At 45.3% G+C, this 17509-nt stretch overlaps 1 protein-coding gene across 5 annotated transcripts in view; it reads left to right on the plus strand.

Annotated features, from left to right (window-relative positions):
• DZIP1L (DAZ interacting zinc finger protein 1 like) overlaps positions 1 to 17509 on the plus strand; it is a 796975-nt gene that overhangs the window by 431442 nt on the left and 348024 nt on the right. For 4 of the 5 annotated variants that reach the window (XM_078665841.1, XM_078665843.1, XM_078665842.1 and 1 more), the window contains 2 exons: positions 9282 to 9344; positions 13484 to 13618. In XM_078665841.1, coding sequence (XP_078521967.1) covers positions 9282 to 9344; positions 13484 to 13618 — 198 coding nt within the window. The remainder of the gene's footprint in view (positions 1 to 9281; positions 9345 to 13483; positions 13619 to 17509) is intronic. The other variant, XM_078665844.1, reaches the window with a different exon arrangement.

The following is a 17509-nucleotide window of genomic DNA, read 5'->3' on the forward strand; positions in this document are numbered from 1 at the left end:
GCTTCTGCTGTCCCAACACTTCTGCTGCGACGTCACTTCTCCTTCCCCGTCACTTCTCCTTCCCCGTTCACTGCTCCTGTCTGTTCACCGCACCTGTCCGTTCACCGCTCCTGTCCGTTCACCGCTCCTGTCCGTTCACCGCTCCTGTCCGTTCACTGCTCCTGTCCGTTCACTGCTCATGTCCGTTCACCGCTCCTGGCCTGTTACTGCTCCTGTTCATGCCTAATCACCTCTCCTGCCTGGTCACCTCTCCTGCCTGGTCACCTCTCCATCCCTGTCGCATCTCCTTCCCCGTCGCCTTTACTGCCCCATCGCCTCTCCTGCCCTGTCACTTCTCCTGCCCCATCACTTCTCCTGCCCCGTCACTTCTCCTGCCCCGTCACTTCTCCTGCCCCGTAACTTCTCCTGCTCCGTCACTTCTCCTGCCCCGTCACTTCTCCTGCACTGTCACTTCTCCTGCCCCGTCGCTTCTTCTGCCCTGTCACTTCTCCTGCCCCATCACTTCTCCTGCACTGTCACTTCTCCTGCCCCGTCGCTTCTTCTGCCCTGTCACTTCTCCTGCCCCATCACTTCTCTTGCCCCGTCACTGCTCCTGCTCCGTTCACTGCTCCTGCCCGTTCACTGCTCCTGTCCTTTCACAGCTCCCGCCCCTGGTTACCGCTCCTGCTCATGCCTAATCACCGCTCCTGCCCATCACTTCTCCTGGCCCGTCACTTCTCCTGCCCGGTCACCTCTCCTGCCCCTTCATCTCTCCTTTCCTGTTGCCTCTCCTGTCCCGTCACTGTTCCTGCCCCGTCACCTCTCCTGCCCCGTCACCTCTCCTGCCCCGTCACCTCTCCTGCCCAGTCACCTCTCCTGCCCAGTCACTTCTTCTGCCCGGTCACCTCTCCTGCCCCACACCTCTCCTTTCCTGTTGCCTCTCCTGCCCCGTCACTGCTCCTGCCCCATCACCTCTCCTGCCACTTCTCCTGCCCGGTCACCTCTCCTTTCCTGTCTCTTCTTCTGTCCCATCACTGCTCCTGCCCTGTCCACTCTGTGTACAACATTGACAAATTACACAAGGGGGCAAGTTCCCCACAGTACTCTGTTTGGGTAAAGCTCCTCAGTTTTTTTGGACATTTGTACACGCTAGCCAGCAGCGTGTTTAAGAGGCCCCGTTCCGCTTTGTGGCCGGAGCATTGCTGGCAAAGTTGTGGACTTGACCAAGGGATTGGTAAGCTCCGGCCCGCCTCTGACTGCACAAGCTGGGACAGGGCTGTTGCCAGGAGCAGCTCGACACTGAGCGAGGAGCCGGGAATGATTGCATCCCGATTTGCGGCCCACCCGGTGCGTGCAGGAGTGGCTGGAACGTCAGCGGGGACCTGAGGGGGTCAGAGGACACCATTCCCACACGAGGCTAACCATCAACAATCACCATTTCTCCCCGAGAACACGAACATCTATTTTTTGTTACCCCCGTGCATTGCCTTTCCACATTGGAGAACTCTGGGATATGTAGTCAAAATCCCCAGACTACAACAGGTGTGCACGTTTCCAACTGTGTGCGGGGCTCTCCGACCAATGAGAGAGCTGGAGGAGAGTATTAAGGAGGAGATGAAACAGTATTCCGTGTGTGGAGGCATCTGACGAGGCGAAGGGTCGCCGAAATGCATTATGCCCAGGGTCCATTTTTAAGGCTCCCTAAGAGGATTTCCCCCGTGTGGCCTCTCAACTTCTCATCTTAGCATCAGATGTTTTTTGTGTGTATATATATATATATCGGGTCTGGTGGCTCAGTGGATGAATGTGTCCGCTGCAGGGGTCTTTTTTTTTTTCTCCAGCCTCGACCCATCCCCCACTGACCTCGCCCCCCACCTGTGTGGCCCTCGGCCACAAACACACTTTAAATTTGGCCCTCAAGAGAAAGTTTGTGTGTACCCATGCAGTAGAATTTGCACCCTCTGGGCATGCTCACCCCACAGAGCCTCCGGGGATATTTGAGGTGTCCCAACCCAGAAGTCGAAGGAAGGTGGCGGTTGCTCCGATGGCCTAAGAGGTGAAGCTGGGCCACGCTGTAGCCGGCGGTGAAAGCCAAGATGGCAGCTCCCTGTCTCAGGCGTGGCGGCTGGAGAGCTCTAGGCGCAAAACAGGACGCTGCGTCTGCCCATGAATCCCTTGGGGGACCTGACACAGCAGACAGGAGCTGAATCTCTGCAAGGGCAATGAGAAACTCCTGGCTCTGCCTGGGACCACGAGACACACATGACTGCCTTCACGGCCAGAGCTGGAGAGCTCTGCCAGGGGACAGTCTGAAGGGGTGCCGAGGAGGGCCCTGCAACCACTTTATTGCCCTGGAGGGAATGGACGGGGCCCCAGGGGAGAGTGGAGGTGGTGCTCCTATAATATTGTGCGCCGCCTGCGTGGAGAGAAACCTGCAGGCCCTCTCCCCTTCCTCCCCCTGAAACTTGGAAAACAACCACTCTCTTGCTGCTGGACTGTGTGCCCCCCCCCCCCACATTACGGCAGACCTCATGACAATCCCATCGGGCTAAGTAGCCCTGCTGAAGACTCTTCCCTGCCCCAATACTGACTAACTGCCTGGACAGACCCTTTTGCGACAGCCTACGTGCCTGAAGGCAGCACACCCTGCGAACCCTTGCTGGTTAGCGGAGGTCTGACCTGTCATCTACTGTACCCCCGAGGGGAGACTTGTGGGGAGACCCCAAACTTGGGAGGGTGGTTTTGTCCATGCTTGTTCCCCCTATCCAGGAGCCACATGACGGACTTCCAATGGAGCCTATGCTGGTGCACTGGAGGTTGATCCTGGTGCCTCACCTGGCCCTCCTCATTTGCTGAGACCCGAACATCTGAGATGGGCCTTGGATGACAGTCGTACTTCGGCACTGATTCTGCTCGATCTCAGTGCCGCGTTCGACACTGTCTCCCACCAGATCCTGTTGAGGCGTCTGGAGGAGGTGGGAATAACGGGCTCCGCCCTGGATTGCTTTGCCTCCTTTATTTCCAGGAGGACCTTCCAGGTAGCCACCTCTCCCTTTGTCTCCAGAGTCTATGCCACCAAGCAGGGGGTACCACAGGGCTCAGCTTTGAGCCCTACCCTCTTTAACCTATATGTTCAACCACTGGCGACGGCGGCTAAGAAAGGGGTTAGAGCCCAGTGGGCCACGGACTAAAATTATCTACTACAACAAGTGGTGGTGGGCCATTTGGGTGTTCCACCCCCTGAATTGAGTGTCGTCCAACATAAGAGGCAGGAGGTTTGATGAGGTTTTAACACAATTATTTATGAACTAGAATGTATATAGCTTTGATTAACAGTTTGTACAGATTCTTTGATCCTTATGTACTTTGCACTCTGGCTGTGCCTTGTTGTAGGCTTGGTTGATATGGTTTTGTCGCTCACATGCACATGCTTACAAAGGTCAGACAGAGAACTAGCACAAACCCTACCACTAGGCATGGTGGACCATACTCGTTTTTGTGTATGGTTTATGTCTTCGTCTTTTTCTTCTTCTGTGAAAGTATGTAAATGGAGAATCACTGTATGCAATATCTTTCTATAGAAGATCATAAGAGCGATGTACTGTGTGCTCATGATGGCAATGCATTGTGTTTTATATTGTTCCTGTTAAATATTGTGAAACTTTTATGACCTATGGCTGAAATAAAGTATTTCTTCTGGGTGTCTGTCTACCCTTGCTGATCTCTACTCCCTGTGGCCCGCCCGCTGCCATGCCGTGCCGTGCACGAGGGATGGGAGACCCGAAAGCAGAGGTCAGGGAGCCCCCTCGCCCACTCAAAAGTGGGAACAATCTGATGGGGAGCTGGGGCACATTCCCCATGATCAACTGCATCCTATCCTTCTAGCCATTAAGGACCCCAAAGAATCACTGGATCATACAAGGTATACACTGGCAGTTGACCTGGGTCTCCTGCAGGCTGATCAATGCAAACTGAGGGAGCGGCTTACTACTACAGAACTTACCTTACAGGAGTTGATCCCTTGGACCGACGACCTAAAAGTTCAGATGACTGATGTCTTGAGACTGGTCCTGACCCTCGAGGTCAGAGCAGATGACCCTGAATGCAGGGCCCACAGGAATAACATCTGGGTGGAGGGCCTGCCGGAAAAAGTAGTAGTGCCGACATTGTAACCTACCTTGAGAACTGGGTTCGGACAGTAGTGACATCAAAAGGTTTGTTCTCCTTCTTTGCATTGAAAAGGGCACAAAGGGTACGTGCCTGCAGCCCTTGGTGGTGCACACAGGCCTGTTGTAGTGTGCCTGCTACATTTTAGAGATCAAGACCTCGTTCTCCACTGCACCAGGGAGCTGAGTGAACGGAAAGTTGACAATAGCAAGGTGATGATATTCCAGACTTCACCATGGCAGTTCAGAAACACAAAATCCTTCTTCGTGGCAGCCAAATGGGAAGTAAGAGACATGAATATCAGGTATGCCATAATTCACTCTGCATGCCCGTTCGTTGCCACTGACCAAGGAGCCAAATTCTTTTTGAAACCAAGTGAAGTGTGGGGCTGGCTGGACATGGCACCAGAGGAGCGGGAAGACACCAGAAAACCCTGAACACACCCTTAGAACAGGAGAGGATGTAAAGGTGCGCCATCCTCGGAACCGGTGCAATGAGATCGCCAAAGAGCAGTGGAAACTGCTGCCATGCTTACAAACTTTAGCCCAGAGCGGCGCACACAGGCAGATGAGACAGCCTTGAGTGAACAGGACACAGACTTTGAGTCTGACTCCTCCTTGAACACTGACCAGAGTGGCGATCTTCCAGTGGTCACGCCACAACCAGATGATATTGTCCACTGATACTTCAATCCACAGAATATTCTCTTTCTGGGACTGAAGGAGCTTTGTCTATGCTTTCTTCTCTAGAACTGAGTGAATGAGGGGGAGCTCCTGCTACCTGGCGATCGAGTGGGGGTTGCTGATGTTCACTTCTTCCTTGGCCGATTGCGGAGGTGCCTCACCGGGGCTCTGGTCCCTTCAGCTTGGAGTCTTTCATGTCTCCCACCCTCCGAGAGGTATTTTAGGTGTGTTTCTGGCCTACGGACTTAACTAGTTAAGTGTGGTAGTTTGGGTGGAGGCATGTTGCCTTGCTGTCCAGCGGAGGGGGTGTTGGGTTATTTTTAAGTTTATAGTTTTTTATAAATGATAATCTATGGTTGTTTGTCTGTGCCTCCCTCCTGCTTGGCTCTGAGAACTGGTTTGAGGAGAGTGTGCGGTAATCAAATGGGGGATAATATGAATATGAATGTATACAGACTTATGTGATGGAATGTGAGAGGCTTGAATAGCATGACTAAGCACTACAAAGTGTTGGCATATCTGAAACGCAGGGATGTGGCCCTGTTACAGGAAACGCCTTTGGATGCTAAAGAGGGAGGAGCCCTGTGCAAAAGATGGAGAGGTCATGGAAAATATCCCACATACTCGGCTTTTGCTAAGGGAAAGCTGATATGGGTGAAGCCAGACATTCTCTTTCAGGCCACCAGTAACATGAGAGATATGGAGGACGGTTATTCCATACTATCGGGCAGGCTAGATGGACTGAATATCTATTTTGTCAATGTCTACGCCACTAACGTTGATCAGCCTTTATTTTATGATGCACTTTCACAAGTTTTGCTCCCTTCCTGCAGTAGTCTCTCCTTATGGGTGACAACGTTTATATTGATATTGATCTGAACCCTTCCCACCCACTGCTTCAAGATGTCCCAGCAGTGCACCTGGCTATGAAGTTCTCTACCTGGCAGCGCCACTGGGCGTTAATAGATGGCTGGCAATACCACCATCCACAAACGCAGGATTTCTCCTTCCACTTGGCCTTGCTTGCACTACAGCTATGCCTCAACACATTTTTAATCTCGCCGGAAATGCTGGGAGCTGTAGCGAACATTGAATATTTAGCTAGGACCATCACCGACCACAGTTCCTTATTGTTATCCCTGCGATCGGGTAGAGCACGCACCTGTATACCTAGTTTGCGACTTAAAACCACCAACTTGGAAGATGCGACCTTCTGCAAGATAATTGGGGAGGGGATCTGGACATATTTTATTGAGGCTCTGCCTCGTCCCTGGGAATGAGCATTTAATGTGGTAATCTGAGGGCAATGCCTGTCTGAGTCAGCTGGGATATGACGCACCCTTTTCTGTGATATTACTACCCACGAACGGGCCCTTAGGGAGCTTGAACCTGAGCGAAGGGAGAGACCGGACCTGCTACCAGAGCTACTGGAGGCGAAGGAGAGGGTGGCAGAGCATGTGCAATGCCTCCGATGCTTTGACTAGAAAGCCTATATCGTTAGGACGCATTCACAGGTTGACATATTGGGCACATTGCTGGCCTGGTTGGCTAACCCGACCAGGTGAGGTTCCAAGACTGGGAGGTGGTGACGCCTGAAGGTTCGAACCTGTACACGCAGGTTGAGATTAACCAGAACTTCACAGATTACTATTCTAGCCTTTACGCGGAGGGGATAGCGCATAGATAGGAGTGGAGAAGAGACTGGGAACGGGTGGGACAAGGTACAGTGGGCACACTATATAAAGATGGTATTTTGCGACTATTTGAGATCTACAAAATGAATTTAACTTCCCAGCTGGGCAGGTTCTACTCTATGGCACCCTGACTGTGGCGGTGCATTGGATTTTGAGTGGGGGGTGGAGCCTTAGCTACTACACGACTGCCAATTTCTCTGCACTGCCAGTGACATGCGCCGGCTGGTTTCGGGACTCTATAGTGCTCTGCGCTCGGATCGGTCTTCTTCCCTCTCAATGTTCTGCGAGCAGTGGTAATCCAACCTGGGCTCCCTGATGACAGTCGGAGACTGGACTAGGATGTGGGAGGCTTCACCGAAGATCTCTTGAAATACCATGTTTCGGCTCCTACACTTTTATGTCTTGCATCAAAGGTACCCAACGTCCCTAAAGCTCAGCATTTATTTTCCCCGACCCAGCTGGACTGCCAGTGATGCTGTCGCGATCACAGTGATATTCTCCACATGCTTTGGAGCTGCCCCTGCTTGACTACATATTGGTCTGAGGTGGTTCTCATGCTGGCAGGGCTACAGACCGGTCCTTGACTCCTCACCTTGTCTCTGCCTGCTGGGCCTCTGTCCCGCCCTGCCAAACACTAACTGGTTTATTGACCTTGCCCTGGCCCTGTCTCTCGCCAAACGCCATATTACGATGAACAGGAAATGGCCAGAGGGACTGAGCAATGGAGTGCGGATACATTACGCTGGGCTGCCTGGGAGGGAGCAGCGCTGTGGAGAGGAGTGAGCCAGGGCAGAAGACCCATGGAATTTGCGCGAGGATGGAACATGATTCTAGGTGATTTCCAGGGGAATGGATTGGAGAGTAATAAAGAGGGTGTCGGCTAGAGCGCCCACTCGGGTTGAAGTCCCAGGCGGGCAGTCTGATGGCCAAAGTTCAGCCCTGCTTATCGCCCTCACCGGTGTCCCTACTTTGGTGAGAGCCCGGTGTGTTTTGACGGACCTGGCCTGCTTGAGGGGGTAGGACCTGCCCAAGTTTTGACCCCCCCTGACCTACTGTGGGAGAGGGGGGAGGAGGGAGATACCGCAGAGAGGGGTAAGGATGAGAAAGGGTGGGGGGAGTTTGTATTTTGATTGAGTGAGTGTTTGTTTGATGTCCCCATGGGAGGCCATATTTGACGACCTTAGATGCTTCTATGTGAGAATGAAGGTTCCACCTGGGTAGGTTTCCTAAGCATCATCATATATCATATGCAAATACTCACTAGATTTATTATGCACTTTATTTGAAGATCTGTCTGTGCTGTCAGCCTAAAATGGCATTTGGTTGGTTACTGTTTCAATGTATGATGGACAAAATGACATTAAAATTCTGTTTAAAAAAAAAAACTACGTGTGAAGGTCATCTGATCCTTCTTGCATGGTAAAATGGTCCCTGATCAGCCTGCCAATTCGAAGTAGTAGGCACAGCCAGATGTCAATTCCTTGGCATTCTGTGATTCTCTAAAGTAAACATTGAATGATAAGATTACTATTTACTAATTACTAAAACATTTAATATCAGTTCTATTTTATACTGTCTCTATTCATTTATTTATTCAGTGTTTTATATGGCGCGGACATGACCCGAATAGGGTATCAGAGCTCTTCTCATTTACATAGCCTTAATCTTAGGACAGCAGGTTTGACACAAACGTAAGCAAAAATAACAAACATACAACAATTTGAGTGAGACATTTCTGCTTACAAAATCATATATCTATATATATACATCGATTAAAGATAGAAACATTTGTGCTTTCACAATCATATATACAAGTCCTAACGACTACTAGAGATCGATATGTATTAACCGGGTGTGTGACCAAGAAAGTAACCTAACAGTGTCTAGTCTACTGTTATTATGGGAGGAATTTGCTCATAAGAAAGGTCTTAGCTTCTTTTTTGAAGGCTGAAGTAGACGAGATTTTTCTAATGCTGGGGGAGAGTGAGTTTCAAATTCTTGGTGCCGCACCAGAAAATGCTCTGTCATGAACTCTTTGAAGATCTGATTCAAAAGTATAAGTTGCCTCTCAGTCTGAACAAGTAGACATTTTATCTATAAAGGGACAAAATCATAAAAGACGAGTCATTGCCAAAGCCAATTGGTCTGGCTATTTTCTAAATTAAAGTGTTTCTTCGTTGATTGGTTGCAGTGTTAAGTCATAATATTTTCTGCTGTTCAGTAAGTCATTTGTATAAATCCTTTGCAATTCTGTTACATGTAACCTCTAATATTATATTTTGTTGTGAGTCTTTGGTAGGCCTTCGAAAGATGCAATGTTTGTGATTCAGTTTAAGCAACCTTTATCCAAGTTACACAATCAAGAACATTAAAGAAACGTTGGTATGATTGAAATCATTCCCTTCAAATGTATTGATATGAGAAATCTGGACTGTATGTACACTTGATGCCTAAAATGAGAAAAGAAATGGGAAGCTGCATATTGTCTTTCCAATTTCTCATTAGTAACGTTCTACATTGTGCGGTGATGAGTAGCCTTCACCTTCCAGATAACCATAGCTTTCATATACGGTAGGAGATGATGAATTGGGATCGAGGATGAGAAAGCTCATAAACGTCTTGTGGTGCCCAAAATGTCTAATGTCATCAAACTTTTTACTCAATATTTGTTTCCACAATATACTCCATTTAATAGTTACCCTAAAGGCAATGAGTCTCAAACGATGTATAATAAGGTGTTTCTCCCCCCTTTTGATAGAAATCACAATGGAAGCAAATGATGAGAGACGAAAAGAACAAATACCGACGTGAGAGGGCAGAGGTAAGTCAGTTATGCATCACTCTCTGCATGTAAATGTTTCTTGGTAATTGTAGTGGTATTCCGAAACTGGACGCATTGGAGGAGGAATTGCCAGGGGGAAAGTTCTGGGTGAAATCTTTCAAGTCCAAAACTGACCTTGTGTCACCCTTAAGTGGATAATACCCCTGTACAATGCTTTCATTGAGATTTCAGAGGTGTATACCAAGTGAATAAATCAGGGTTGGTCTTTGGGGCTAGTGGAAGGTTCTTATTTTTAATCCCTTAAGTCACCACCAGAAACTAGGAATCAGAAAGGGAACTAATGACACTGGTCTTTCCAGATGTGTGGAAACTGCTGCAAACAGCTCATTATCTAGAATATGTTACTTGATTAGTAATCCCCAGTTACCAAGATGTTACCGGTGTACCTGAGTACAGACTAACAATAAATGGATTGTTCCTATTAACACTTGAAATCTTATTGACCATTATGGTTGAAGAATCCCAATTAAAAAATAAAAATAAAAGTCTTCGGTTTGATTTATACTAAGACTGTTTCATATTTATTATGAATCTGTGTGTCTTATACGAAAACAGTAAGGCCACAATGAAAGATTTATTTCTAATTTGTTAAAAAATACATTAGTTTGACAATATTGCACTGTGACATGTAAGACACAAATAAAGTACATACAAGTAAGATAAGCAATCACAATCAAATGCTTTGCTTCATCCATGCAGGACTAGTTTTCGATCAAATGTCTATAAAGTGCTTTATTCTATCTTTCCTATCTAACCAAGTGGCCTGAGCTATGACTTCCCACAGGATGGCAACAAACGAAAGTCGGTATTTTATGTATAAAATGCGGACTTGCACTTTTGTAATCTAACAGCATAAGTAGTGGTATGATCTGTTCTTCTGAAGTTTCTGTAAAACAGGCAGATACACAAGTAATGCAGATTAGTCTTCAGCAACATGCAACTCCTAGGGCAGAAGCATTTCCCTGCAAGTTTAGCACCTCAAAGTGGCACTATTTTCCATTAGTGGGAGTTTGAGGCCATAATATTGGCAGCTGATTCGGCCCACCAGGTTGCCCATCACAGTTCAGTCTGGCACTGAGCATAGCAATATTGTGAGGGGTAGCAAGGTCTATGCAAGCATACCTTTAATTCACGAGCATCTTGGTGACATGTTTAATGTACCCCTAGTTCCTATATTTGCCGTAGCTACTCCCTTGGACAACATATCTCAGTCGGAGATTTGGTGCCAGTCTCTACTGGAGTAGCATCATGTACACATGTAGTTCTTGTTCATAAATAAACATCATGCTTAAATGTTCGGAGTGCCTCCATCCTGGTAAGCATGCCCATGAAATCCTCTATGCGTATCTCATGCTGGAATAACAACTCCTTCACAGTGGGCTTGGTAACATTCCTTCTCCCACCATCTAGAGCAGTGATAATCAAAGTGCGGCCCACCTGACCATTACACGCGGCACCCTGGGCAGCAGCAGCACTAGTCTGCCGTTTACTCGACTCATCCCTAACATGAACAAAAAAGTTAAATATACAGCAAACACTTATTTAAAGGTTCACTGCAGTTAGGCAAAGGAAGTAACTAGGCCCTTAACTTTAGGAACACCTTCATTTGTAATTACAGCCACTTAGATATACATGCTTTGCTTCCCCTAAGCCCACTTTACACCCCCCGTTGGCATCAGTGTGGCCCTCAGTCACACCGTAGACCAAATTGCGGCCCCTGGGACAACATTTGTGTGTACCCATGACATAGAGCATAGGCGGCTTGTTATTTCCAGGATTTGAACAGACATATGGTTCCTACACCTACTCTGGGACATCATAAAAAATGGTGAGACCCAAAGGAGTTTGTACCAATAGGTGTGAGGCCAACTACTCTTAGGTTCTCAAAACGCCTCATGAAAACTGTTTATTGAGGGTTTAGTGTTAGGCCTTTTAGCCCTTGGATAATGAAAGGACGAGTTTTTTGTAGGATCCTCCAGAAAGGGTTCATTTCAGTCACCTTAGAACATTCCTTCAGCATAACACCTTAACTCCGCTTTACTTTCTGAGGGAAATATACTGTATACATGTTGTAAGGAAGGAGGCTCTACCTCAAGAAACTGAAATTTAAGACAAATCTGTTTTTATCTATCCCAGCTGTATTCTTTGTTTGTTTAAGAGAGTTCATCGCTTTGCATATTGATACATTTATTATACCCATATGTAATTCAAGGAATATCGAATGTAAACGTTTGAAAAGGCAGACGGTAATATATGTAATCTACTAATATTAGCATACTTAGTTGTCCAACTAACCAACTATGGTAGCAGGGGGTTACATTTATCCAGTTGGTAATTTAATTCACTGTTTTCTCTGTCCTTTGGATTTAAAGAGACTATATAGGGCACACAGAGAAGGTGTCTTCCGTTAGTTTATAGTAGAAGCCACTGCCATCAATTGCATCTTCCTCCATCTCAAGAACCTCCTGTGTTAACATGGTTCAACCAGTGGGGCAGCTGAGTAATGAAGAGATGCACTGGACTGAGTGACTTCAAATGTCAGATTCTCCAGTATTAGGGTGTCTTTCATAGATTCACATGCTTGAATATTCCCCGTCGTCGGAGTGGGATGAGTATCAAGCACAAACTCCTTCAATTTCGTAAACCATCTGCTGGCTGGAGTGTGTTAATTTTTGGCCCTGATGTGACATTTCTGTTCATCCCAGCTCTCATCCAAAACATTTATTAAATGGGGGTCACACAAAGATTTATGGAGTCCCCAGTGTTCTAGTCAAGCCAAGGTTGACTAGAACTAGATGCATTTGCTTTCTGTTATACTAAAGTCAGAGCCAGGTTTTTACAGAACTGAGTACGTTCACAGCAAGAAGACTGGACACATGGTTATGTAAGGCCAGGATTTGGGTTGATAAAAACCCCAGCATTAGAGGGAGTTGTGGCTCTCCCTAGATAAATAGTCAGGAAATGTTAGCAGTATTGGGAGTATCAAAACGTGTTGCCGCTTCTGGGGAGTAGTTGATTTGTATTGGATTCATTCTTAATATGTATTCATACATTGACAATAATTTTGATCAATTTATGAAATTGTATATCTACAATCATGTATTTCACATTTTTCCTGTTACAACCTTGATGAAAAAAGAAAAAAACGTTTAGCTACAGTACATTGATCCATAGTGTCCTGTGTATTTTCACTTAAGCTGGTCTCAAATTCGCAATTAGGCTGTACATGTAGACGTTGATTATTTCATTCATTCACTTCTTGATTTGTTAATTAATGTAATAATTCATCAGCCAAATTCCAAATAACTTGTGCTTGTATTTTTCCTAAACTTAGCCTCATCACTACTTATCAGAAAAATATCTCCCACTAACGAGATAAAGGATGATTCACGCCAATTGTATTTTCACTTTTTAATATGCTTTTTTACCAATTTAAATCTTTGCTTACTCAAACTACGTGGTGCCCTGTTGAACATAGTGTTTAGAGCAGAATAACTGCAGATCTTAAGTGATTGTTTGTGTCAGCTTAGCAAGGCCTTTTTGGAATATCATGTTTGAACTGTTCATTTCTAAAAGTTGTTGGTAAAGAAAATAACCAAATATTGCTAAATGCTAAATTCGTATGCATGTAAAGATGTGAACACAAACATCAAACAACTAGGGTGTATTGGCAATTGTCTCGCAAGAAGCTGTGAAGATTATAATGCTCTGGATAGGGGATTTGTGGTGTGAGTGGTACAGAATTATGATAGAAAGTGTTCAATGCTCTAACAAAGCTCTTGATACTTGAATAAACTTTCATCTGAGAAGCTCAGAGCATTGTTTAAAGATACCTTCTGGCACAAACCCAGTTTGTTATTTAAAGGAAATGTGCAGTGCGATATAAGAATCACAGACAGATACTAGTGAAACCTAGCAAGATGGTGCATGTATTTCAGCAGATATTAAACCGATCATTTCACATTACCTGTTGGGCCTTCTAAAAGCACCATCGAATTTTAATTTTCCAGGCTGATTTCACTTACTTCTTACATTGTTAGCAACTTGAAGTTAAGTATTAAGTACTTTTTTTGCCAATTACTTATCCAACTCTAATGTCACGCCTATTAATTTTCAAGCTAACAGGTGAGATTGAGAGACTTCGAACTACTTTGTCCAAGGAGCAAATAAAAATGTCAGAATATGTGCGTCAGAAAGTTGACTCACTCCAGGCCATGCACCAGGCAAAAGAAGTGAGGACCCAGCCAGAGCTGGTGAGTTTCCTAGCTCATGATAAGATTGTCAGTCCTTCGTACCATGACTCTTTCTTGTTTTGTCATATGTGATCGCAGTTGCAGCCTCAGTTGTTACATCGTGGTTCTTTTTCTCCAACTACAGATGATCCACTGTATACCATTTATGAAGCAGCTTCATATTACCGTGAAGTATTTTTACAGTTTTCAAGAGCAATCTCCCTTCACTTTTTCCACTTCTGAGAAAAATGGTGATGACATTGTTCCTGTATGGCTCCGATTTTTCATCAAGGCTCCAGGTTTATGATCTGGAAACTGATGGAGGGAGATTCCTTTGTAATTTGGGGGACTGAGAAAAAATTTCTTTCACATGAAGGTGAAATATTATCGACCTTTACACATGTACATTGCTCCACAGTTGTAACTGAACATAGGATGATAGTTTTAGTGCCTGTTATGACTTCGACTTGGAATTGCAAAATGCCATCCTTTTCATTAAAGCCAAGTGAATATGGCTTTCACAGGTATTGTTCTATCTCAAGAAAACATTTTAGACAATTTATCTTCAAATATCAAATTTATAAGGCCATATGAATTGGACACTTTGCTGGCTGGAGGCCGCCTTATTCAGCCTGAAACCACCCTGGTGGGACTCTGTCGTGACTACAACTCCCCACAGCTGCTCGCATGGGGCGGTGTGGTCATCGCGCTTATAGCGCTGCCTTTCCCCTTGCAGTGCGGGATGCACCCTGGAAAAGCTCGGGCCAAGGGCAGGCCCTTATACGCCTGTCTGAGACCAAATGAGGGCGAGGGACCACTCCCCTAACAACAGCTCTTCTTTGGGGTAAGGAAGTGACTGCCATTTTTGGTTCTCACTCGGTGAGAAGTGACTGACTTAGATGTGTTGGCAACAGATGTAGGGCTGTTGTACGATCTAGTTAGAATTGGCTTGTAAATATCAGTGAAGGGGTATTTTAAAATTTGCTCTGTTGCTTTATATTTACGTCATCATGGTTAAAAGGAAAATGCCGAGGGATGATGCCAAAATTACCCCCCGCTCCCCACAAAGCACAAAGTGTACAGCAATTCACCATATGTTGGAAAGAGCTATTGGAGTAGTCAGTACGGAAATTGAACTGTCTGAAAGGAGATTAGCTCTGAATAATGGTTCTATTATACCTGATGCTGCAATGGAACCAGATAATATGTAAACCCCTAGTATTAACTCTTATTCTGAGGTGGACCCCATACCTGCCTCTGACATGAGCAATGTAATAATCTACCCTGCTAGCACGACCCATTTGTGAGATGAATCCACCTAATAATAAATAAAAGGACTAAGGGGGCGTGTCAGAATAAAACTGCTGGTAGCACTCAAAAGTCTTCCAAACTACTATCAAAATAAAAAGGGCCTAAAAATGGGAGTCTAAATCTGATGTCCCCGTCTTTGCCTTTACCTGTTTTAGGAGGCGTGGAACCACCTCTAGTCAACCAGAATATTTTTGATCTTTTTGCAGATAGATGTTTTGATAAATTTAAGAAATTAATAAAGCTGGAGCTCTTGCCCCTTCTTGCTCACCTTGACACCATGGCAGCGTGGATCACAGCGCTAACAAATTTACTGGGGCAAAACGTGGAGGCAGTGGTACAGAAAGCTAAGGACAGGGATCGAGCCCAGGAGGCTTCGTCTCCAGCCTGACAGATCCAGAATACACAGGTTCCTAAGTCTCTAGTTGAGACTTTTATAGACCAAACACTCATAATTGCCCAGAGTTTCGATTTCCGAAGAGTATGGCTCTCTTTATGTCTGTCCGCCATTAGGGCTTGGGCGAGTAGTAACCCAATCTCAGGGTGGCCAACATTCACCTGCACCTACCATGACAAATAGATTTGCCCCTTTGTCTGGTTTCAATGAGCAGGATTGACATGAGTATTTTATAGAACTAGGCTCCTCCTCGAAGGCCCCTGATACATTCGATAGTCAACAAAGTGAAGGGAGGAATCCGGTGAAGACCCCCAAACCAACTCACTCATCTTTGGTATTTAACTCAAGGAATGTTGCAGGAGTAAGGGATACATTGGGTAATGATAATTGGCTAAGAATTTAAAATTGTGTGCACCTAATATGTTTGCAAGAAAACTGGCTTATGGAAGGCTTCCATGAATTTTTACCCCTGCTTTCCATTCAGGCTCTGGTAGAGCAAAAGGAGGCTTAGTGATGCTAATTTCGAACCCTTGACTGTTGACGTTAAGAAATCCTTCACTAGTTCCCCATGTTATCAAATGGCGCATTTACTTAATGTCCATAAATATGATGTGATTTTGATTAATTTTTATAATAATGTTTTTAACAACACACAAAGTGCAGTGTTGGTGAATCTAAGAAAGGACCTGGAGCAATTAGGAAGATATTATGTATATATGGGCTGGGGACTTTAATATGAATAAATGTAAATATTGAAATGTGTGGTTATCACGATTGCTTTGGGAAAGATTTGTTGTACTTCCCACATGATCGCTATGGTCGCTATGGTGAATCTTTAAATGATGACTTGCACAGTTTAAACATGGGGCTGATGGAACGGGATCAGGAGGGGTTTAGCTCCCCACTACCAATATTCACAGTAACAGCCACTTTCTATAATTGACCATATTATAGTCTCCGTAAATGTCTTGAACTGGGTTAAATCCCTTCAGATAGAACCATCTACCCTTAGTGACTATTCAGTGCTTAACCTTACATTTAATATTTTTTGTATTCAGGAAGTTGTAACTTAGTATCACTAATTGAGACAGCGGGCAGAACCTGCTTTAGTTTGAAGTGGACAGACATCGGTGATGTCAGGCTTCTAGAAAATGTAATCAGGTAAAATCAAGAAGCGTTTAACATATGCACTGACTGGGAGCTAAATGATGATTCCCTGCTAACAGCATTCTAATAACAGATAATTTGAGAGCACCCTGTAAGGAATTTTGTAGTACTGGTAAAGCTCATGGGTGGTTTGACAAACATTGACCAACATTGCACTAGAGCCAAATCAGAACCTAAGGCAAGCTTTACAAAAAATCCCCAAGGATAAAGAGGAGATTAAGCAGTTAAGAAGGGCTTGTAAGAGAGCTCCAATTGTAGGGAAGAAAGAACTCTTAGAACAGGCCTTATGAAGATCTTGAACGTGCAGCTGGAACGGGTGACTCCATTATTTTTTTGGAAAACTATAAATGCCTACTTCTTAAAAGATAATGCTTAGCCAACTTGAGAGGCCTCTGTTGCTTCAGGAACGTGCATTAGACACTTTGGAGGGATTTTTAATCTAGATAATATAGAAATTGGTGCAACCTTAGTCAGCACCCAGCCACCTCCATCATTCTTACCCCTAAAGGAGAATAGCTTAGAAGAAATAACCCTGGCCTTAGAAAACAGTGCTCTTGGGAAGTAGTCAGGCCCTGATGGGGTTCCAGTGGATGCCTTCAAGTCTCATATACCATTATGGGTGCCTAGTTTAACCCAAGTTTTTAATGTAGCAGCAAACGGATGTGTCCCTTCGACATGGAGCAAAAGCGTAATGGTACCTACTTTTAACAAAAGGGACTGGGGGGACGCAAGGGGCTACCGCCGACATTTTTACTAGACTAATCGTTAAAACAATGGGAAGGGTGATCTTAGGCATGTTGGAAGCCTGGGCCCAAGATGGCTGTATTTTAACAGATTCATAGTATGGTTTCAGAAAAGATATCTGCACTAGTGGTGGGTGTGTGTATTCATTAACCTCAATCTAATTATCAGTAAGTATTCTAGGGCATGACAGGGGCACCTTTGATGTAGTAAAGTATGCCAAATTGAGGCAGACCCTAAAGGACTTGGGAGCACCAGAAGATATTGTTTGCCACCTCTCTCAGCTGTACAACTCCCTT

This window comes from Lissotriton helveticus, chromosome 11 (assembly GCF_964261635.1).
Source record: "Lissotriton helveticus chromosome 11, aLisHel1.1, whole genome shotgun sequence".
NCBI lineage: Eukaryota > Metazoa > Chordata > Amphibia > Caudata > Salamandridae > Lissotriton > Lissotriton helveticus.